This window comes from Chiloscyllium plagiosum, unplaced genomic scaffold (assembly GCF_037043375.1).
Source record: "Chiloscyllium plagiosum isolate Xiang-an unplaced genomic scaffold, Cpla_swu_hap1 HiC_scaffold_1, whole genome shotgun sequence".
Classification (NCBI taxonomy): Eukaryota; Metazoa; Chordata; class Chondrichthyes; order Orectolobiformes; family Hemiscylliidae; genus Chiloscyllium; species Chiloscyllium plagiosum.
Genome location: NW_028270139.1, coordinates 168,495,676 through 168,520,590, shown reverse-complemented (window position 1 = coordinate 168,520,590; position 24,915 = coordinate 168,495,676). Strand labels below are relative to the sequence as shown.

Below are 24,915 nucleotides of genomic sequence, written 5' to 3'. Positions count from 1 at the left end.
GACCCAGTGTTCTGCCTTCCTGTTATTCTTCCCAAAGTGAATCACCTCACATTTAGCTCCATTTGCCACCTCTCAGCCCAATTCTGTAATTTATCCAAGTCCTCCTGCAACCTGCACCATTCTTCCACACTGCACCGACTCCACCGACTTTAGTGTCATCTGCAAACTTATCATCCCATCCACCTATGCCTGCGAATAAGTCATTTATAAAAATAACAAACAGCAGTGATCCCAAAACATCCTTGTGGCACACCACTAGTAACCTGACTCCAGGCTGAATATTTTCCATCAAATACCACTGGCTGCCTTCTTTCAGAAAGCCAGTTTCTAATCCAAACTGTTCAATCACCGTCAATCCCAAACCTCTGCATTTTCTCCAACATTCTACCATATGGAACCTTATCGAAGGCTTTACTGAAGCCCATGGAAGGGCTTTTGCCCAAAACATTGATTTTACTGCTTCCTGATGAAGGGCTTTTGCCCGAAACATAGATTTTACTGCTCCTCAGTTGCTGCCTGAACTGATGTGCTTTTCCATCACCACTCTAATCTAAATTCTGGTTTCCAGCATCTGCAGTCATTATTTTTACCTCTATGTACACCACGTCAACTGGCCTAACCTCATCCGCATGCTTGGTCACCATCTCAAACAAATTCAGTGAGGTTTGTGAGACATCACCTGCCTTTGACAAAACTATGTTATCTATCAGGGATGACAGTGGAGGAACAATGGCAGGTATTTCTGGGTATAATGCAGAAGATGCAGGATCAGTTCATTCCAAAAAGGAAGAAAGATCCTATGAGGAGGCAGGGGTGGCCGTGGCTGACGAGGGAAGTTAAGAAACATATAAAGTTATAAGACAAAAAGTATAACATAGCTAAGATAAGTGGGAAAACGGAGGACTGGGAAGCTTTTAAAGAACAATAGAGGATTACTAAGAAGGAAATACGCAGAGATAAAATGAGGTACGAAGGTAAACTGGCCAAAAATATAAAGGAGGATAGTAAAAGCTTTTTTAGGGATGTAAAGGGGAAAAAATGGTTAAGACTAAAATTGGGCCCTTGAAGACAGAAACAGGGGAATATATTACAGGGAACAAAGAAATGGCAGAAGAATTGAATTGGTACTTCAGATCTGTGTTCACTGGGGAAGACACAAGCAATCTCCCTGAGGTAACAGTGACTGAAGGACCTGAACTTAAGGGAATTTATATTTGCCAGGAATTGGTGTTGGAGAGACTCTTAGGTCTGAAGGTTGATAAGTCCCCAGGGCCTGATGGTCTGCATCCCAGGGTACTGAAGGAGGTGGCTCGAGAAATCGTGGATGCGTTGGTGATTATTTTCCAGAGTTCAATAGATTCAGGATCAGTTCCTGTGGATTGGAGGGTGGCTAATGTTGTACCACTTTTTAAGAAAGGAGCAAGAGAGAAAGCAGGAAATTATAGACCAGTTAGTCTGACCTCTGTGGTGGGAAAGATGCTGGAGTCAATTATAAAGGATGAAATTACGACACATCTGTAACAGGATAGGTCAGAGTCAGCATGGATTTATGAAGGGGAAATCATGCTTGACTAATCTTCTGGAATTTTTTGAGGATGTAACTCCGAAGATGGACAAGGGAGATCCAGTGGATGTAGTGTACCTGGACTTTCAGAAAGCCTTTGATAAAGTCCCACATCTGAAGTTAGTGAGCAAAATTAGGGCGCATGGTATTGGGGGCAAAGTACTAACTTGGATTGAAAATTAGTTGGCTGACAGGAAACAAAGAGTAGTGATAAACGGCTCCCTTTCGGAATGGCAGGCGGTGACCAGTGGGGAACCGCAGGGATCAGTGCTGGGACCGCAGCTTTTTACAATATATATTAATGATATAGAAGATGGTATTAATAGTAACATTAGCAAGTTTGCTGATGATACTAAGCTGGGTGGCAGGGTGAAATGTGAGGAGGATGTTAGGAGATTACAGGGTGACCTGGACAGGTTAGGTGAGTGGACAGATGCATAGCAGATGCAGTTTAATGTATGGTTATCCACTTTGGTGGCAAGAACAGGAAGGCAGATTACTACCTAAATGGAGTCAAGTTAGGTAAAGGGGCAGTACAAAGAGATCTGGGTATTCTTGTACACCAGTCAATGAAGGCAAGCATGCAGTTACAGCAGGTAGTGAAGAAGGCTAATAGCATGCTGGCCTTCATAACAAGAGGGATTGAGTATAAAAGCAAAGAGGTCCTTCTGTAGCTGTACAGGGCCCTGGAGAGACCACACTTGGAATACTGTGTGCAGTTCTGGTCTCCAAATTTGAGGAAAGACATTCTGGCTATTGAGGGAGTGCAGCTTGGGTTCACGAGGTCAATTCCTGGAATGGCGGGACTATCTTATGTTGAAAGATTGGAGCGACTGGGCTTGTATACCCTTGAGTTTAGAAGACTGAGAGGGGATCTGATTGAGACGTATAAGATTATGAAAGGATTGGACACTCTGGATGTAGGAAACATGTTTCCGCCGATGGGTGAGTCCCGAACCAGAGGACACAGTTTAAAAATAAGGAGTAGGCCATTTAGGACAGAGATGAGGAGAAACTTCTTCACCCTGAGAGTGGTGGCTGTGTGGAATGCTCTGCCCCAGAAGGCAGTGGAGGCCCAGACTCTGGATTTGTTTAAGAAAGAGTTGGATAGAGCTCTCAAGGATAGTGGAATCAAGGGTTATGGAAATAAAGCAGGAACATTATACTGATTGAGGATATCAGCCATGATCGTAATGAATGGTGGTGCAGGCTCGAAGGGCAGAATGGCCTACTCCTGCACCTATTGTCTATCTGAAATCAAATTGTTGCGTGCTCGATGATTATAAATCCTGCCTCTTATTATCCTTTCCAAAACTTTTCCTACAACAGATGTAAGGCTGACTGGTCTCTAATTACCTGGGAGAAAGTGACTGCAGATGCTGGAGATCAGAACTGAAAATGTGTTGCTGGAAAAGTACAGCAGGTCAGGCAGCATCCAAGGAGCAGGAGAATCGACGTTTCGGGCATGAGCACTTCTTCAGGAATGAGGAATGTGTGCCAAGCAGGCTAAGATAAAAGATAGGGAGGAGGGACTTGGGGGAGGGGCGTTGGAAATGCGATAGGTGGAAGGAGGTTAAGGTGAGGGTGATAGGCCGGAGTGGGGGTGGGGGCGGAGAGGTCAGGAAGAAGATTGCAGGTTAGGAAGGTGGTGCTGAGTTCGAGGGTTGGGACTGAGACAAGGTGGGGGGAGGGGAAATGAGTAAACTGGAGAAATCTGAGTTCATCCCTTGTGTTTGGAGGGTTCCTAGGCAGAAGATGAGGCGCTCTTCCTCCAGCCGTCGTGTTGATATGGTCTGGCGATGGAGGAGTCCAAGACCTGCATGTCCTTGGTGGAGTGGGAGGGGGAGTTGAAGTGTTGAGCCACGGGGTGGTTGGGTTGGTTGGTCCGGGTGTCCCAGAGGTGTTCTCTGAAACGTTTCGCAAGTAGGCGGCCTGTCTCACCAATATAGAGGAGGCCACATCGGGTGCAGCGGATGCAGTAAATGATGTGTGTGGAAGTGCAGGTGAATTTGTGGCGGATATGGAAGGATCCCTTGGGGCCTTGGAGGGAAGTAAGGGGGGAGGTGTGGGCGCAAGTTTTGCATTTCTTGCGGTTGCAGGGGAAGGTGCCGGGAGTGGAGGTTGGGTTGGTGGGGGGTGTGGACCTGACGAGGGAGTCACGGAGGGAGTGGTCTTTTCGGAATGCTGATAGGGGAGGGGAGGGAAATATATCCCTGGTGGTGGGGTCCGTTTGGAGGTGGCGGAAATGACGACCAATGATACGATGTATATGGAGGTTGGTGGGGTGGTAGGTGAGGGCCAGTGGGGTTCTGTCCTGGTGGCGATTGGAGGGGCAGGGCTCAAGAGCGGAGGAACGGGAAGTGGAGGAGATGCGGTGGACAGCAACGTCGATCACGTGTGGGGGGAAATTGCGGTCTTTGAAGAAGGAGGCCATCTGGGTTTTACAGTATTGGAACTGGTCCTCCTGGGAGCAGATGCGGTGGAGACGAACGAATTGGGAATATGGGATGGCGTTTTTATAGAGGGCAGGGTGGGAGGAGGTGTAGTCTAGGTAGCTGTGGGAGTCGGTAAGTTTATAGTAAATGTCCGTGTTGATTCGGTCGCCCGAGATAGAAATGGAGAGGTCTGTGAAGGGGAGGGAGGAGTCTGAGACGGTCCAGGTGAATTTGAGGGTCGGGGTGGCAGGTGTTGGTAAAGTGGATGAACTGTTCAACCTCCTCGTGGGAGCACGAGGCGGCGCCAATACAGTCATCGATGTAGCGGAGGAAAAGGTGGGGGGTGGTGCCAGTGTAGCTGCGGAAGATGGACTGTTCCACATACCCTACGAAGAGGCAGGCATAGCTGAGGCCCATGCGGGTGCCCATGGCTACTCCTTTGGCTTGGAGGAAGTGGGAGGATTGGAAAGAGAAGTTGTCCAGAGTGAGGACCAGTTCAGTCAGTTGAAGGAGGGTGTCAGTGGAAGGGTACTGGTTGGTACGGCGGGAAAGGAAGAAGCTGAGGGCTTTGAGTCCTTCGTGATGGGGGATGGAGGTGTACAGGGACTGGATGTCCATGGTGAAGATAAAGCGTTGGGGACCGGGGAAGCGAAAATCATGGAGGAGGTGGAGGGCGTGGGTGGTGTCCCGAACGTAGGTGGGGAGTTCTTGGACTAAGAAGGACAGGACCATGTTGAGGTATGCAGAGATGAGTTCGGTGGGGCAGCAGCAGGCTGAGACAATGGGTCGACCGGAGCAGTCAGGTTTGTGGATTTTGTGCAGGAGGTAGAAACGGGCGGTACGGGGTTGTGGGACTATGAGGTTGGAGGCGGTGGATGGGAGATCCCCTGAGGTGATGAGGTTATGGATGGCCTGGGAGATGATGGTCTTTCCAATCCTCCCACTTCCTCCAAAGCAAAGGAGTAGCCATGGGCACCTGCATGGGCCCCAGCTATGCCTGCCTGTTTGTAGGATATGTGGAACAGCAACACTGGCACCACCCCCCACCTTTTCCTCCGCTACATCGATGACTGTATCGGCGCTGCCTCGTGCTCCCACAAGGAGGTTGAACAGTTCATCCACTTTACCAACACCTTCCACCCCGACCTCAAATTTACCTGGACCGTCTCAGACTCCTCTCTCCCCTTCCTAGACCTCTCCATTTCTACCTCAGGCGACCGAATCAACACGGACATTTACTATAAACTGACCGACCCCAACAGCTACCTAGACTACACCTCCTCCCACCCTGCCCTCTGTAAAAACGCCATCCCATATTCCCAATTCCTTCGTCTCCACCACATCTGCTCCCAGAAGGATCAGTTCCAATACCGTACAACTCAGATGGCCTCCTTCTTCAAAGACTGCAAATTCCCCCCAGACGTGATCGACGATGCTCTCCACTGCATCTCCTCCACTTCCCGCTCCTCCGCCCTTGAGCCCCGTCCCTCCAATCGCCACCAGGACAGAACCCCACTGGTCCTCACCTACCACCCCACCAACCTCCATATACATCGTATCATCGGTCGTCATTTCCGCCACCTCCAAACAGACCCCACCACCAGGGATACATTTCCCTCCCCTCCCCTATCAGCGTTCTGAAAAGACCACTCCCTCTGTGACTCCCTCATCAGGTCCACACCCCCCATCAACCCAACCTCCACTCCCGGCACCTTCCCCTGCAACCGCAAGAAATGCAAAACTTGCGCCCACACCTCTCCCCTCACTTCCCTCCAAGGCCCCAAGGGATCCTTCCATATCCGCCACAAATTCACCTGCACCTCCACACACATCATTTACTGCATCCACTGCACCCAATGTAACCTCCTCTATATTGGGGAGACAGGCCGCCTACTTGCGAAACGTTTCAGAGAACACCTCTGGGACACCCGGACCAACCAACCCAACCACCCCATGGCTGAACACTTCAACTCCCCCTCCCACTCCACCAAGGACATGGGGGACTCCTCCATCGCCAGACCATAGCAACACGACGGCTGGAGGAAGAGCGCCTCATCTTCTGCCTAGGAACCCTCCAACCACAAGGGATGAACTCAGATTTCTCCAGTTTACTCATTCCCCTCCCCCCACCTTGTCTCAGTCCCAACCCTCGAACTCAGCACCACCTTCCTAACCTGCAATCTTCTTCCTGACCACCTAGAACATAGAACATTGAACATAGAACAATACAGCACAGAACAGGCCCTTCGGCCCACGATGTTGTGCCGAACATTTGTCCTAGCTTAAGCACCAATCCATGTACCTATCCAATTGCCGCTTAAAGGTCACCAAAGATTCTGACTCTACCACTCCCACAGGCAGCGCATTCCATGCCCCCACCACTCTCTGGGTAAAGAACCCACCCCTGACATCTCCCCTATACCTTCCACCCTTCACCTTAAATTTATGTCCCCTTGTAACACTCTGTTGTACCTGGGGAAAAAGTTTCTGACTGTCTACTCTATCTATTCCTCTGATCATCTTATAAACCTCTATCAAGTCACCCCTCATCCTTCGCCGTTCCAACGAGAAAAGACCGAGAACTCTCAACCTATCCTCGTACGACTTCCTCTCCATTCCAGGCAACATCCTGGTAAATCTTCTCTGCACCCTCTCCAAAGCTTCCACATCTTTCCTATAGTGAGGCGACCAGAACTGCACACAGTACTCCAACTGTGGCCTAACCAAAGTCCTGTACAGCTGCAACATCACTTCACGACTCTTGAATTCAATCCCTCTGCTAATGAACGATAATACTCCATAGGCCTTCTTACAAACTCTATCCACCTGAGTGGCAACCTTCAAAGATCTATGTACATAGACCCCAAGATCCCTCTGTTCCTCCACCTGACTAAGAACCCTACCATTAACCCTGTATTCCGCATTCTTATTTGTTCTTCCAAACTGGACAACCTCACACTTGGCAGGGTTGAACTCCATCTGCCACTCCTCAGCCCAGCTCTGCATCATATCTAAGTCCCTCTGCAGCCGACAACAGCCCTCCTCACTGTCCACAACTCCACCTATCTTCGTATCATCTGCAAATTTACTGACCCACCCTTCGACTCCCTCATCTAAGTCATTAATAAAAATTACAAACAGCAGAGGACCCAGAACTGATCCCTGCGGAACTCCACTTGTAACTGGGCTCCAGGCTGAGTATTTACCATCTACCACCACTCTCTGCCTTCGACCGGTTAGCCAGTTTTCTATCCAATTGGCCAAATTTCCCTCTATCCCATGCCTCCTGACTTTCCGCATAAGCCTACCATGGGGAACCTTATCAAATGCCTTACTAAAATCCATGTACACTACATCCACTGCTCTTCCCTCATCCACATGCTTGGTCACCTCCTCGAAGAATTCAATAAGACTTGTAAGGCAAGACCTACCCTTCACAAATCCGTGCTGGCTGTCCCTAATCAAGCAGTGTCTTTCCAGATACTCATAAATCCTATCCCTCAGTACCCTTTCCATTACTTTGCCTACCACAGAAGTAAGACTAACAGGCCTGTAATTCCCGGGGTTATCCCTATTCCCTTTTTTGAACAGGGGCACAACATTCGCTACTCTCCAGTCCCCTGGTACCACCCCCTTTGCCAGTGAAGACGAGAAGATCATTGCCAACGGTACTGCAATTTCCTCTCTAGCTTCCCACATAATCCTAGGATATATCCCGTCAGGCCCGGGGGACTTGTCTATCCTCAAGTTGTTCAAAATGTCCAACACATCTTCCTTTCTAACAGGTATCTCTTCTAGCTTACCAGTCCATTTCACACTCTCCTCTTCTACAATACGGTCCCTCTCGTTCGTAAATACTGAAGAGAAGTACTTGTTCAAGACCTCTCCTATCTCTTCCGACTCAATACACAGTCTCCCACTACTGTCCTTGATCGGACCTACCCTCGTTCTCGTCATTCTCTGGTTTCTCACATACGCATAAAATGCCTTGGGGTTATCCTTGATCCTATCCGCCAACGATTTTTCATGCCCTCTCTTAGCTCTCCTAATCCCTTTCTTCAGGTCCCTTCTGGCTATCCTGTATCCCTCCACTGCTCTGTCTGAATCCTGTTTCCTCAACCTTATGTAAGCCTCCTTCTTCCTCTTTACCAGACATTCAACCTCTCTCGTCAACCAAGGCTCCTTCACACGACCATTTCTTTCCTGCCTGATAGGTACATACATATCATGGACACGTCGTATCTGCTCTTTGAAAAAGTTCCACATTTCCACCACATCCTTCCCTGACAGCCTATGCTCCCAACGTATGCTCCTCAAATCCTGCCTTACAGCATCGTAATTTCCCTTCCCCCAATTATAAAATCTACCTTGTTGTGCGCACCTATCTCTCTCCATAACCAAGGTGAAAGTCACAGAATTGTGGTCACCATCACCAAAATGTTCACCCGCTAACAAGCCCACCACTTGTCCCGGTTCATTACCGAGTACCAAATCCAATATGGCCTCCCCTCTGGTTGGACAATCTACATACTGCGTTAGAAAAGCTTCCTGGACACACTGCACAAACACCGCCCCATCCAATCTACTTGATCTAAAGAGCTTCCAATCAATATTTGGGAAGTTGAAGTCGCCCATGACTACGACCCTGTGGCTTCTGCACCTTTCCACAATCTGTTTCCCAATCTGTTTCTCCACATCTCTGCTGCTATTGGGGGGCCTATAGTAAACACCCAACAAGGTGACTGCACCTTTCCTATTTCTGACTTCAGCCCATACTACCTCCAGAGGCAGATCCCCCTCAAACTTCCTTTCTGCAGCCGTTATACCATTTCTAATTAGCAATGCCACCCCCCCCCACTCCTTTTTTCCCACCCTCGCTAATCTTACTGAAACACCTGTAACCAGGAACCTCCAACAGCCATTCCTGTCCCACATCTATCCACGTTTCCGTGATGGCCACAACATCGTAGTCCCAGGTACCGATCCACGCCTTAAGTTCACCCACCTTATTTCTGATACTCCTTGCGTTGATGTATACGCACTTGAGCCTATCTCTGTGTCCGCTAGTAGTCCCTGTCAGTGCTACCTTCTCCACAGCCCCCCTACAGTCTTGGGCATCCTGACAAACAGCTAACCTACTTGCTGGACTACAAGTCTGGATCCCATCCCCCTGCCAAATTAGTTTAAACCCCCCCGAAGAGTGCTAGCAAACCTACCCCCCAGGATATTGGTGCCCTTCTGGTTCAGGTGCAACCCGTCCTGTTTGTACAGGTCCCACCTTCCCCAGAATGCAGTCCAATTGTCCAAATATCTGAAGCCCTCCCTCCTACACCAGCCTTGCAGCCACGTGTTCAACTGCACTCTCTCCCTATTCTTTGCCTCACTGTCACGTGGCACCGGCAACAACCCAGAGATGACGACTCTGTCTGTCCTAGCTTTTAGCTTCCAGCCTAACTCCTTGAGCTCTTGAATGACCTCCCCACCCCTCTTCCTACCGATGTCGTTGGTGCCAATGTGCACCACGACTTCTGGCTGCACACCCTCCCCCTTAAGGATTCTGAAGACACGGTCTGAGACGTCTCGGACCCTAGCACCCGGGAGGCAACAAACCATCCGTGAGTCTCGCCCATGTCCACAGAACCGCCTGTCCGTCCCTCTAACTAGAGAGTCCCCTATAACTAGCGCTCTCCTCCTCTCCCCCTTTCCCTTCTGAGTCTCAGAGCCACAGACCCCTTCACTGCAGCTTACACCTGCAACGCTGTCCCCCCCAACAGTTTCCAAAGCTGTATATTTATTTTTTAGGGGAATGACCACAGGGGAACCCTGCACTGCCTGCTTCTTCCCCTTCCCACCTCTAACTGTTACCCAGCTACCTCTGTTCTCCGGCGTAACTATGTCCCTGTAGCTTCTATCAATCACCCTCTCAGCCTCTCGAATAATCCTCAGTTCATCCAACTCCAGTTCCAGTTCCCTAACTCGTTCATATACCCATCCAAATGCCTCTTAAATGTTGCAATTGTACCAGCCTCCACCACTTCCTCTGGCAGCTCATTCCATATATGTGCCACCCTCTGCGTGAAAAGGTTGTCCCTTAGATCTTTTTTATATCTTTCCCCTCTCATCCTAAACCTATGCCCTCTAGTTCTGGACTCCCCGACCCCAGGGAAAAGACTTTGTCTATTTACCCTAACCATGCCCCTCATAATTTTGTATATCTCTATAAGCCTCCGATGCTCCAGGGAAAACAGCCCCAGCCTCTAACCCTGGCAACATCCTTGTAAATCTTTTCTGAACCCTTTCAAGTTTCACAACATCTTTCCAATAGGAAGGAGACCAGAATTGCACGCAATATTCCAACAGTTGCCTAACCAATGTCCTGTACAGCCACAACATGACCTCCCAACCCCTGTACTCAATACTCTGACCAATAAAGGAAAGCATACCAAATGCCTTCTTCACTATCCTATCTATCTGCGACTCCACTTTCAAGGAGCTATGAACTTGCACTCCAAGGTCTCTTTGTTCAGCAACACTCCTTAGGACCATTAAGCATACAAGTCCTGCTAAGATTTGCTTTCCCAAAATGCAGCACCTCACATTTATCTGAATTAAACTCCATCTGCCACTTCTCAGCCCATTGGCCCATCTGGTCCAGATTCTGTTGTAATCTGAAGTAACCCTCTTCGCTGTCCACTACACCTCCAATTTTGGTGTCATCTGCAAACTTACTAACTGTATCTCTTTTGCTCGCATCCAAATCATGGATTTGTAAATGACAAAAAGTAGAGTGCCCAGCACCGATTCTTGTGGCACTCCACTGGTCACAGGCCTCCAGTCTGAAAAACAACCCTCCACCACCACCCTCTATTTTCTACCTTTGAGCCAGTTCTGTATCCAAATGGCTAGTTCTCCCTGTATTCCATGAGATCTAACCTTGCTAATCAGTCTCCCATGGGGAACCTTGTCGAACGCCTTACTGAAGTCCATATAGATCGCATCTACTGCTCTGCTCTCATCGATCTTCTTTGTTACTTCTTCAAAAAACTCAATCAAGTTTGTGGACATGATTTCCCACGCACAAAGCCACGTTGACTATCCCTAATCAGCCCTTGCACTGTGTGACTACTATTAGGGAGCCTCTAGATGACTACAACAACGTTCCCTTATTTTTTTCTTACCTCCTCCCATATGGATTCTACATCTTCCGATCCAAGATTATTTCTTGTTATTGTACTAATTCCATCCTGTACTAAGAATGCCATATCACCATTCTTCCCTACCTGCCAGTTCTTTCAAAAGGTCTCTACCCCTGAATGTTCAGTTCTCAATTTCAACTTCCATATGACCATATCTCTATAATGATTATTACCCATTAATCTCCATTTATGCAGTGAATTAGTTTCTTTTATGCATTCACTCAAGTAAGTAGTACCAGATGACAACAACTGGATCCCTCTTCTCCAGCTTCCTGTCCAGCCTAGATGAGATGTCCTTCACCCAAAATGTGCAGCGTAGTCTTTAATGACAGTAAATGACATTATCTCCAAGAAGAGAAGAATTTACTTTTAATTAGAGTCATAGAGATGTACAGCATGGAAACAGACCCTTCAATCCAACCTGTCCATGCCAACCAGCAATCCCAACCCAGTCTAGTCCCACCTGCCAGTGCCCGGCCCATACCCCTCCAAACCCTTCCTATTCATATACCCATCCAAATGCCTCTTAAATGTTGCAATTGTACCAGCCGCCACCACTTCCTCTGGCAGCTCATTCCATACACGTCCCACCCTCTGAAAAAGTTGTCCCTTAGGTCTCTTTTATATCTTTCTCCTCTCACCCTAAACCTATGCCCTCTAGTTCTGCACTCACCGACCCCAAGGAAAAGACTTTGTCTATTTATCCTATCCATGCCCCTCATAATTTTGTAAACCTTTATAAGGTCATCCCTGAAGCCTCCGACACTCCAGGGAAAACAGCCCCAGCCTGTTCAGCCTCTCCCTGTAGCTCAAATCCTCCAACCCTGGCAATATCCTTGTCAATCTTTTCTGAACCCTGTCATGTTTCGCAACATATTTCCGATAGGAAGGAGACCAGAATTGCGCACAATATTCCAACAGTGGCCTAACCAATGTCCTGTACAGCTGCAATATGATCTCCCAACTCCTGCATTCAATACTCTGAATGTTTGTAATTCTTATCATGGAGAGGCTATAGAAGGTTGAATATGGTTAAGGTGGCGATTGATAGATTTCTGATTTCCACTTGTGTACAGGGATGTTGGGTTCGGGGTGTGTAAAAGGAACTGCAGTGTTTGATCAACAATGATCTTATTGAATGGTGGAGCAGTCTTGATGGGCTGAGTGGCTACCTATGTTCCTGCGTCTTTCACTCCTAACCCACTGTATTTTGGGTCAGATAACTGTTGGAGCCGTTAGCAGCAAGGCAAACCAAATTGGATTTTGATGGTCTCCTTTGTCCTTTTTTATCTACTTTCCTTTGTGTTAACTCAACTGGAATGTTCATACAATGCAAAGAGTAGAGATGCGATAACATTACGAGTTTGCATTTGTTTACTCACATGGTCGTCACTGGCTGGCCAGATTGTTGCACGTCCCTGGTTGCCCTTGCGAAGGTGGTGATGAGCTGCTACCTTGAACCACTGCAGTCCAAATGCTGTAGGTTGACTCTCAACGTCATTAAGAGGAGTGTCAGGATGGTGAATAACTTGGAGGGGAACTTGCAAATGGTGGTGTTTCCATGTACTTGTTGCCCTTGTCAAAGAACAAAGAAAGTTACAGCGCAGGAACAGGCCTTTTGGCCCTCCAAGCCTGCGCCGATCCAGTTCCTCGATCTAAACCTGTCACCTATTCTCTAAAGATCTGTATCCCTCTGCTCCCTGCCCATTCACGTATCTGTCCAGATACATCTTAGATGACGCTGTTGTGTGCACCTCTACCACGTCAACGTTTCATGAACCCATCACCCTCTGCGTAAAGAACTTACCATGCATATCTCTCTTAAACTTTTCCCCTCTCACCTTGAACTCATGACTGCTAGTAATTGAGTCCCCCACTCTGGGGGGAAAAGGCTTTTTGCTAACCACCCTCTCTATACCTCTCATGATTTTGTAGACCTCAGTCAGGTCCCCCCTCAACTCTGTCTCTCTAATGAAAATAATTCAGGACATCGCTCCCAGGAAGGACAATGGAAGCTCCTTACTAGTTCAAAGGAGGCATGCTCACCTACCTGCAAAGAGAACTGGAATCTCTTGATCACATTGATACTGTCAGGATGTTGCATTTTATCAACAATCAGGACATTCTGCCAATAACTGTTTTTCAATTATCGTAATTGTAACCGGATTACTGAATTTCCAAATATATTGTATCTTTCCCCATTTTAATTAACCTCATTGTACAAGATTCCTATAAAACCTGGCTTCATCCTCAGCTCGAAGAAGAGAATTCTCGGCTACCTGGACAGATTGTCTGTGCTATTTCAGCTTGGTCAATTTTTCTTCCGCGATATCGCCTTACTAATAAACTATTTGTCAATTTCACTTCGAACTGTGCTTTGTAATCTCTAATTTATTCGGCTAATTTCTCCAACACTTCTTCAGGGTACAATGGACCTGATTTCCATTCAGATCTCTGTACAGTGGTTAGCACTGCTGCCTTACAGCACCAGGGACCCAGGTTCGATTCTAGCCATGGGCGACTGTCTGTGTGGCGTTTGCACATTCTCCCTTTGTCTGCGTGGGTTTTCTCCGGGTGGTCCGGTTTCCTCCCACAGTCCAAAGATGTGCAGGTCAGGTGAATTGGCCATTCTAAATTGTCCATAATGTTAGGTGCATTAGTCAGAGGGATATGGGTCTGGGCAGGTTACTCTTCAGAGGGTAGGTGTGGACTTGTTGGACCGAAAGGCCTGTTTCCACACTGTAGGGAATCTAATTTACCACATAGTTCACTCTGAATTGGATCTTCCCAAATGCACCACCTCATATTTGCCCAGATTGAGTTCAATCTGCCTTTTCTCCTTCCAACTCTCCAATCGATCTATATTCTGCTGCATTCTCTGACCTATCCCTTCACTATCTGCAATCCACCAATCTTCATGTCATCTGCAAACCTGCTAATCAGACCACCATTACCTTCCTGGAGATTATTTATGTATATCACAAACAACAGTGGTCCCAACACGAAGCCTGTATAACACCACTGGTCACAATTCTCCATTTTGTGAAACTCCTTTCCACTACTACGCTCTGTCTGCTGCTGCCCAGCCAGTTCTCTATCCATCTAACTACTACACCCTTGTGACTTCACTTTCTCCATCAGCCTACCATGGGGTACCTTATCAAACACCTTACTGAAGTGCTTCTAGATCTACATGGTCCTGTATTTGGAAGCTGCAGTCTAAGAATCTTTGGTGAATTTCTGCAGTGCACCTTATAGATAGTACACTCTGCTGCGACTGAACGTTGGCAGTGGAAGGAGTTGATGCTTGTGGAGGCAGTGTCAAACAAGCAGGCTGCTTTGTCCTGGATGGTGCCAAGTTTCTTGAGTGTTGCTGGAGCTGCGTCCATCCAGTTAAGTGGGGAGTATTCCATTACACTTGTGACTAGTACTTTGTGGACAGGATTTGGTCCAGGAATTCAAGAGGTGAATTAATCACTGCAGTATTCCTAGCTGTATTTGTAGCCATTGTATTTAACTGGCATTGCCAATTGAGTTTCAGGATGTTGATAGTGGGGGATTCAGTGATGGTAACACCACTAAATGTCAAAGGGCAGTGGTTATTTTGTCTATTAATGGCTATGACCATAGCCTAGTTTTGTCTCGGTATTTCTTGGAAATGGCTGATAGTCATTGTCTCATTTTTAAACATTTCTATCTGTTTCAAAAAATTAATCAAATTATCCAAATGGTAGAAACAAAACACAAACTGATAACCTCATAGGTCTTTACAGTTTAACTTAACTTCTTTTTCCAGGCAGGTAAAACATGGATAATCAAAAGTGGGGAGAAGAAATCATGGAAACACAGTGCAGTAGAATCAGTCTGAATCTCACGAGTTTGAGTTGTTTCTTTCAGATTGTATTCATTTCTTTTAATTCTTTACTGTTGTCACAAAGTTGTTTGCACATCAATGCACATTTTCTGTCACTAGTTGAGAATGTATCTTTCCAAAATCTTTGAAGTTTCACCAGAGGATTTGCAGAGAAAGGTGAATGGAAGAAAACTAGCTGTTACTGGGGACTTCCTGGTACTTCTGCAAAAGCTAAAGCTCTAGGTCGTTTTTGATGCTTTCTCAAGGTGTTTTCCACTGCACTGGCCACATACAGGCTGTGGTCACCTGGTCAGGAGGCAATCAAAATATTGTTGCTCCTTAGTTCATAACCCATTGGTTCCATGGCATTTGATTATTCTCACTGCCCCAAGAAAAACACCAAATTGTATATGATTCACAAAGTGTTCCAATAACAAGACCTTTTGAAACTGCAGCCACTTTGCACAGTCTCCTTGGTTTATAGCTGCGCCTTCCTTTGTGACATAAAAGAAATTTTAAACATGTGGTCTTTACTATAATATGATTTTGTGTATGTATGTTGCATGTTATTTTCTGGGAAGTGAAGCCATTGCTGAAGGTGTTTGAGAGGTGACACTGAATTGGATCTGAAAGTGAGGACTGCAGATGCTGAAGATCAGAATCGAAAAGTGTGGTGCTGGAAAAGCACAGCAGCAGGTCAGGCAGCATTTGAGGAGTAGGAGAGTCAACGTTTCGGGCAATGAAGGGCTTATGCCCGAAATGTCGACTCTACTGCTCCTTGGCTGCAGCCTGACCTGCTGTACTTTTCCAGCACCACACGTTTTGACTCTGAGTGTGCACTGTTTGAGAGGACTGGTGGGGCACTTTAAGCAAGGTTCACTGCACAGGGGTACTCCAAATACAATCCGAGTTTTTCTCATATCCCATTTTTTTCCCAAGTATCCAATAATAGAATGTTTTACTGGGATTGATTGATGCTGGTTTCATTCTATAGGAGTATGTTGCAGATCTGGTGACGGCAGATGACTCTGGGGTCCTGTGTATCTGGAAATCAGGGGAAGATTTTAAATTAATGCATAAGTTGGCAGCTTATGGGTAGGTGATGTCTTTGTCTTGTCTCACTCCAATAAGTGTAATAGAGAATCACAAAGTTGATTAATAACCTGACTGGTTTTACTTATTGCCATGTGTATTTTTTTACAAAATACAGTGAAAAATGTTGTATATGTCACCACTCTCTGGTGTCATCTCAAAACATGGAAAAATAAACCAAAACATAGAATACAAAGGCACTGCTTTCCACTGCTTATTGTTAAGCACCCCAGCATGGGCCATGAGGCTGGTAGTGAGGCACAAGTCCCCTTTACCTCACTGTCGCAGCTGGAATGAATGTCGCCACTCTTTGGTGCTGTCAAGCCTCCACCAGTTTGGTTTGAAGAGACTTTGAAACCGAAAAGCCAATGAAACAGCTACCAACCAGATTCATTCCTCCCATTGACCAACCAGGTTGTGCCCTCTGCCTGTGGTCACCTATTCCTCCTGCCTGATCCGCCCCCACTTTATCTGCAGCTCCCCTTCCACCCACCCCCAGTCCTGAAGAAGTGTTATATCCAAAACATTGACTTCTCCACCTCCTGATGTTGCCTGGCTTCCTGTGATCTTCCAGCCTTCTGCTTGTCCACCAGTTTACTTACCACTATGCATCCTTGCTGGACCTCACTAATGCAGATGCCACCATTGCTGCTGGGTACTGCACCAGCCCAAACCCGATTCCGCCATCACCAGTCCACTTCAAGCATACCTTGCCAATGCAGCAGCTGCTGATGCTGGTGGGTGTTCTACTGGGCACCAAAGCTGCCTCTGCTTCCATGAATTTGCTTTGGACGCAAACAGTGCCGGGAGCCCAAACTCACCTCTGACACAACAGCCATGAGTTGGTGCTACAACCGCTTCGTTGATGCAGAATGCAGTTCCACTACAGCTATGAGTTCGCACTGGGCCCCTGGATCTGAACTTTCCAGAGTTGACACATTTGATGCGGCACAGTGGCTTGGTGGTTAGCACTACAGCCTCACAACACCAGGGACCTGGGTTCAATTCCAGCCTGGGGTGACTGTCTGTGTGGAGTTTGGATATTCGACCCATGTCTGCATGGGTTTTCTCCAGATGCTGCAGTTTCCTCCCACAGTCCAAAGATTTGCAGGTTAGCTAAGTTGCCCATATCATCACTGGGCTGTAAAGGTAGGTGGGGCTAACCATGGGAAATGCAGGGTTGCAGCGATAAGATAGTGGTGTGAGTGTGGGTGGGATGCTCTTCAGAGAATCGGTACAGACTTGTTGGGCCGAAAGGCCTGTTTCCACACTGTAGGATTTCTAATTTCTAACTTTAGGAGTGCTCAGTATTTCAAATACTGGACCAGCTACCCGGAGTTAAAATCCCATCGTCCTGGCCTGCATGTACCTTTATTCCCCCACACTGCACTTTTCTTTGATGAACGAGAAAGTCAATGGGTATCAGGCATAGATAGGAAAGGGGATTTAAGATCACACTAACATCAGCTTATTGAGTGGTAGAGCAAGCTCAAGGAGCTGAATGACCTGTTCCAAAGTTGTATGTTTCTATTTTGAAAAAGCTTTTTTTAAATCACTTGTGAGGTGTGGGTCCTGGCTCAACCAGCATTCATTGCTCAGCCTTAATTGCCAGGAAGGTAGTTAAGAATCAATCACATTGCAGTAGATTGAGACTCACTACTGAACCATCAGTGCTAACTAGCCAATTATTGCCTGTTTCCAGAGGCACTTGCTCATCTGTGAAGATGTGGAGTGGGATCATTGCAGCAGGATATGGGAGTGGCCAGATCCTGGTTTATGATGCAGCGACTGGTACAGTGCATGTGGAGGTGAATGCTCACGCACGCTGGATCTGCGCTCTCGACCTCGCATCTGAAAGTGGCAAGGTATCCACAAGCTTCTTTGGAGCTCTGCTGTCCTGCATGACACTGACAGGCTGTGTACTTTCTCTCCCTGCTATGTTGCTCCCTGAAGGAGTTGGATTGTTTGCATCACAAAATATGAACTTGCAGACATACTAATTAGGAGTTGACCACTCAACCTTTTGACCCTGCTCTGCAGTTCAATTGGATTAATGCGAATTATTGCACCATTCTCGATAACCTATTACTCCGTTGCCTATCAAGAATTTATCTACCTCTGCCTTAGTGATGCAGACTCTGCTTGTATCATCCTTTGTGAAAGAAGTTCCAAAGATGCTCAACCCTCTATCAACAGTTCTGCTTATCTCTGTTTTAAATGAATGACTATTTACATTTAAATAGTAATTCCCTATTTCTAGATTTCCCCATATGAAGACATCTCCTTTTCACATCCACCCTTTCAAGGCTCCTCAGAATCTTACATTTTTCAATCAAGGTCCGTCTTATTTTTCTCAACTCCAGTGGATATGAGCCTACCTCGAACAACCTTTCCTCATAAGGCAACTTACCCATTCCTGGAGTTGGTCTAGTAAATCTTCTCCAAACTGCTTCCAATGCAGTTGCATCCTTTCTTCAATAAGGAGACTAGTGTTGTCTATGGAATTCCAGATGCAGTTTCACCAGTCCCCTCTATATTTTGTATTCAGTTCATACTTTTGTATTCAATTGTAGTCGTAGTGTCATTTAGCATGGAATTAGACCTCTCTGTCCAATTCGTCTGTGCCGACCAGATATTCTTAAGTAATCTTCCCTGTTTTGAACCTAAGTTCTAAAAAAAATCTGATCCTTTTCATCACACTACTTTACACATTCTGAAATATCATCTTAAATGTCTGCTACTGCATCTTTATTGATATAATCTACAACATAATTTGTGAGATCCCTTTACCATGTGGTAACATCTCAATTTCCAAACAGCTGCTGTCGGGAGCTGAGGATTCTTTTCTCAGGATTTGGAGGATTTATCGGAACTCTGAGTCCAACACCATTGAGGTAAGTTGGGCTTAATGTCCACAAGTGCATCATTAAACAAAATTAAACAATAGATTTATCCAGGTTTAAAATTAGTGTACATGCAGAAGCTCCTCGCCAGCTCACAAACACTGTATTGCAAACGGTCCAACCAGTTTTATCCAACTCGATTAGTTTTCAGGGAAGATCGCTGTCTTCTCCAACTGATATAACGTGTAAAGCACCCCGGACTGTATTTGAGTTCCTTGATCTTCTTGTGACAGGACCACTGGTAGTAGCCTCAGGCTCTTGCCAATATTTGTCCACTCTCCCCTTCCCTCCCCAGCTTATTAATTAGGTCTGTCCATCTGTTCCTTGGGCCTCCTCACTACCGAGACATTTTCAGCACCAATCAGCTTTATGAGAAAATAATATTGAGAATGTGGTTAGTGCTGGAGCGAAGTAAGTAGAAAGAGGAGGACGAAGTGTGGTTCCCACCTCACTGAGAGAAAGAAGTTGTGGGTGTACCATCAATCTAGCAGTTCTGTCCTTTCAACGCATGGTTTTTCCCTGTGACAACTGGTAACAGCCTCGTGCACCTGCCAAAAAGCCACGGTGGTATTTTTGATGGTCATTGTAATCTAGAAATTGAGGTAATCTGTGGGAAACCTGGATTCACGTAACACCACAGCAACTCCTGACCTCATTCGAGCTTTGGTTCAAACATAGACAAAACTGCTTAACATCAAGGCTGCATTTGACCGGGTGTGGCATCTAGGAGCCTGTGCAAAACTGGAATCAGTGGGAGTTGGTGGGGGAAACTCTCTGCACCAACAACACTCCAGAAACTTGACACCATCTTGGACAAAGCAGCCCAATTAATTGTCTCCTCATCCACAAAGACTCAGTCCGTCCTCGATATTGTTTTATTGTCAATGTCAATATCATTTTATTGTCACATGTACTCCATTGCAGGAGGACAGGGAAAGGTTTTTCCAATGTCTGCTGCCTTATGATGACATCTTAGATACAAGTAACTAAGTACAATTCTTGGATACAGCAGAGGGTTAAAAGTAGTTACATTACTTACAGAGTTGACAAAGAAATTGAAAATAGGACATCATTAAAGGGTTGGCATTACAGTAAGATTGGAAATTTGAAATAGACATTACAGTTTAACAGCTTAGCACAGGGCTTCTGCATGTGGTCTGACCACCCACATCAGATCCCAGTCCAACGGCCATTCCTGCTTCCCTCCAAGCCCAAGTCTGCTCCGTATCAGCACTCAGCTGCTCCAAGGTAAGTGCAGGACTGTCTCCTCCTGGGCCTGCTGCCTGCTCCTCCAGGGATGCCCACTAGCAGCAGTGTGTACTATCTACACCATGTTAAGAAGACCAAAAATTAAGAATGGGCGATGACCTGGCACCAGAAACGACAATAACAAACAGCCCTGACAACCATGCAAAATTTTCCTTGCTGACATCTGGGAGCCAGCACAAATACTGAGAAAGCTGTCTCACAGATTCAGCCTGACATAGTCATAACCATGGAATTATATTTCGCAGTCCATGTTCAAAGCATCGCCACCACCTCCCTGGCACTGTTTTTTGTTCACTTGTGAGGTGTAGCTTTCCTTAGTTTCCCTTGAGAAGGTGGGAGTGAACTGCCATCTTGAACCGCTTTAGTCCATGTGCTGTAGGTAGATCCACATTGCCTTTAGGGAGGGAAATCCAGGATTTTGACCCCAGCGACACTGAAAGAACTATGATATATTTCCAAGTCAGTCAGGAGGGGCTTGGAGGGGATCTTGAGTGACATTCTAATATATCTGCTGGCTTTGTCCTCCTGAGTGGAAGTTGGTTTTAGGTTTGGAAGGTGCTGTCAAGAGTCTTTGGCAAATTTCCACAGTGCATCTTGTAGATAGTCCACACTGCTGCTACTGAGCATCAATGATGGAGGGAGTGGATGTTTGTGGATTTGGTGCCAGTCAAGCGGGCTGCTTTGTCCTGAATGGTGTGAAGGTTCTTGAGCTGGGGTCTTTGGAGCAGAACCCATCCAGGCAAGTGGGGAGTATTCCTGACTTATGCCTAGTATGTTCTGTTCCACCAACAAGACAGAACCAGCAGAGATAGCAGCATAATAACTTACAGTCAGGAGGGAGTTGCCATGAGAATCATCTCATTTCATCAGGTCAAACATGGACAAAGAAATCTGCTGCTCACTTCCCCCTCCCAAAAAACCTCAGCAAATGACTCTGTTCCTTCATTTTGAATTTCACTTGGAGGAAGTGCTGACAAGGGTGCAGAATATACACTGGGTGGGAGATTTCAATGTCCTTCATCAAGTGTTGTTTGGCAACATCATCTCTGACCAAACTGGTTGAGTCCTAAAGGGCATTGCTGCTAGACCTGGTCTGCAGCAGGTGGTGAGGGAAAAACATACCTGACCTTATCCTTTCCATTAAGGAGTTATTGAGGGCCATGAGCATTGGTTAAATAGTACGCACATCTAATCTGCAAAGACAGATATTCAGTTCTGGTTTGAGGAAGAGTGGAAGACAGCATGTCCGAGGAATATCTGACCTACGTAATGATGAGGTCAGTCTGACGCTACATCACAGGACTACATGTGTGCTAAACAACAAAAACAGAAAGCAATAGAGCTAAGCACTCTCATAACCATGGGATCTGAGTTCCTGCCACATCCAGTCATAAACTACTCACTGGAGGAAGCTCCATAACATCCTCATTCGCAATGGTAAAGTGCACAATGCATCAGTGCAAAAGATCAATTTAAAGCATTTGCAAGAATGTCAGCCAAACATGCTGGGTGGATGATCCATCTCTGCCTTCGCCAGTGGTCTCCAGCAGCATATATACTAGTCTTCAGCCAATTTTATTCACTCCATGTGATATCCATGTAACAATTGAAAGCACTGAATACTACAAAGGCTAGCCTTGAGATCAAGATTTCATTTTACCAATTGTGGCATTAAAGTAGTCCTGACCAAATGAGTTTTGAATGGAATCAAAGGAACTCTGTCTGCTAAGGGTTGGTACGGTGGCTCAGTGGTTAACACTGCTGCATCACAGCACCAGGGATACGGGTTCAATTCCCACTTTGGGCAACAGTCTATGTGGAGTTCGTACATCCTCCCCGTGTCTGCGTGGGTGTGCTCCGATGTCCTCCCACATTCCAAAGATGTGCAGGTTAGGTGAATTGGCCATGCTAAATTGCCCATAGTGTTAGCATTAGTCAGGGGTAAATGTAGCGGAATGGGTCTGGGTGGGTTGCTCTTCAGAGGGTCGGTGTGGACTTGTTGGGCCGAAGGGCCTGTTTCCACACTGTAGGGAATTTAATCTAATCAAGCACAAAGGAAGATGATTGTGATTTTTGGAGATCATCCAGCTAATTTCCATCTTTGTGGGAGGTCCTTGGGTCATATTATAGATCCAACCATCTTCAGCCGCTTCATCAATGATCTTCCCTCCATCATAAGGTCACAAGAAGGTTGTGCAATAATCAGTGAACAATGTTCAGTGTTATTTATAATTCCTCAGATACAGAAGCAGTCCATGTCCAAAGACAGCAAGGCCTGAACAATATCCAAGCTTAGGCTGACGAGTGGAAAGTAATATTCACCACACAAGTACCAGGAAATGACCATCTCTAACAAACGAAAATGTAACTAATGCCCCTTGACATTTGGTGGCATTGCCATCACTGAATCTCCCACTGTCAACATCCCAGGGGTTGCCATTAACCAGAAACTGAACTGGACTCACCATATAAACGCTGTGGATCACAGTAAATCAGATGCGAGGAATCATGGGCTTAGTGCAGAAAACTGGGACTAGTGTAGGTAGTCGTTTAATTTTGGTGGTAGAGAGTTGAGGAGCCAAAGGGCCTCTTCTGTGTTGTTTGATTCTATGAATCCTACAGTGAATAAGTCAAAAATGGCAAATAAAAACAGAAATTGCTTGAAAGTCTCAACAGGTATGGAAATAGCTGTGGAGAGCAAGCAGAGTTAACGTTTTGAGTCCAGTGACCCTCCTTCAGAACCCTTCTTCAGTGAAGAAGTTACCTCCAGCATCCTGAGACCTATTTCCACTTATAAGGCACAAGTCAGGTGCATAATGGAACACTGCTTGTTTGCCTGAATGTGTGCAGTTGCAACAAAACTGGAGAATCCTGACACTACTGAAGACAAAGCCTGATCTATTGGCAGCACATCCACAAATATTCAGTTCCTCCACGGCCAACATGCAATAGCAGCAGATGTGGTGCAGAAATTCACCAAGGCTCTTTAGACAGCAGCTTCCAACTTCATGGGGCAGTTACATTGAGGAAGGCAAGGACAGCAGATACATGAGAACACCACCATAAGTTCATCCCTTAGCCACTCACCATCCTGACTTGGAAGTATATCGCCATTTGTTCAGTGTCACTGGGTCAAAATCCTGAAACTCTCTCTTTAACTCCATACCTACAGCACATGGACTGCAGTGGTTTAAGAAGGCAGTTCACCACCACCTTTGCAAGGCCAATGAACGGGCAATGAATGCAATTCCAGCCAGTGACACCCAGAGTTCACAATAAAAATACTGTTGTTCCTTTTCACCTACACACTCTCCATCCACTTTTGTTGAATGTGCAAATTTTGATTGACATAGGAAGAATATATAGGATACATCAGGAGTGTAATTGATTGATGTGAGGTCTATATGTACTGACAGCAGCCTCAGCTGTACAGAGAGAGGAAATGGGACAATTCAAGCAGTTCTGGCAGAATCTGTGGAATGAGAAACAGAGTTACATTTCACATCCAACTGTTTTTCTTTGGAACTTTACAACTCCAGAGAAGCGCCATTGTGTTTGAAACTCAATTGCTTCTGTTTCCACAAGAGGCTGCCAGACCTCCTTCAACACTTTATATGCGAGATCTGCAGCATTGTATACAGAGGCCTGTATTGTGATTAGGGTGAGGCCTAGCTGTACATGGAAGCTGGTTTCTGATTGAGGTCTAAGCAAACAGAGAGAGAACTGTGTTGTGATTGATTTGTTGCGTAAATTAAAAAAAACCTGTTGGGCTGTGGATGAGATGAAGATTAGTTGCACAGAAAGAGTGAGAACGAAAGGGAGAAATCTGTGTTGTGTTTGGTGAGAGGAGAGGGATGTCTAGTCTGTGACTGAGGGCTAGCTGTAATACTGAGGCCTGGTCTGTAACACTGGGGCCTGGTCTCTTTACTTGAATGTCCCTAATGTCTCTGACTCTACTACCAGCGCTAGCAGTGCATTTCACACACCCACCATGCTCTACGTAAAGAACCTACCTCTGACATCTCCCCTTCCTCCGATCACCTTAAAATTATGATCCCTTTCTGCCCTGGGGAAAAGTCTCTGGCTATCTACTCTATCTATGCCTCTTATTACCTTGTACACCTCTATCAAGTCACCTCTCTTCCTCCTCCTGTCCAATGTGAAAAGCCCTAGCTCCCTCAACCTCTCCTCATAAGACAAGCCCTTCAAACCAGGCAGCAACCTGGTAAATCTCCTCTGCACCCTCTCTAAAGCATTTACATCCTTCCTATAATGAGGCGACCAGAACTGGACTATTCCAAGTGTGGTTTAACCAGGGTTTTATAGAGCTGCAGCAGAACCTTGCATCTCTTAAACTCAATCTCCCTGTTAATGAAAGCTAAAACACCATATGCCTTCTTAATAACCCTATCAGCTTGGGTAACGACTTTGAGGGATCCACGTATGTAGACCCCAAGATCCTCCTGTTCCTCCGCACTGCCAAGAATCCTGTTTTTAACCCTGTATTCAGCATTCAAATTCAACCTTCCAAAATGAATCACTTTGCATGTATCTAGGAAGACCTCCATCGGCCACTTCTCAGCCCAGCTCTGCATCCTGTCAG

General features: G+C 46.3%; 2 protein-coding genes across 2 annotated transcripts in view; one reads left to right on the top strand and one right to left on the bottom strand.

Moving 5' to 3' along the window:
* Positions 1–24,915, top strand: part of LOC148152280 (WD repeat-containing protein 54-like) — a 104,249-nt gene that overhangs the window by 45,389 nt on the left and 33,945 nt on the right. Inside the window, exons 4-6 of the mRNA XM_087992203.1 lie at positions 16,043–16,143; positions 17,843–18,005; positions 18,960–19,034. Coding sequence (XP_087848329.1) covers positions 16,043–16,143; positions 17,843–18,005; positions 18,960–19,034 — 339 coding nt within the window. The remainder of the gene's footprint in view (positions 1–16,042; positions 16,144–17,842; positions 18,006–18,959; positions 19,035–24,915) is intronic.
* Positions 19,925–24,915, bottom strand: part of LOC148152281 (interferon-induced very large GTPase 1-like) — a 37,783-nt gene continuing 32,792 nt past the window's right edge. Inside the window, exon 2 of the transcript XR_015758688.1 lies at positions 19,925–20,367. The gene's annotated coding sequence lies outside the window, so the exon portion shown is untranslated. The remainder of the gene's footprint in view (positions 20,368–24,915) is intronic.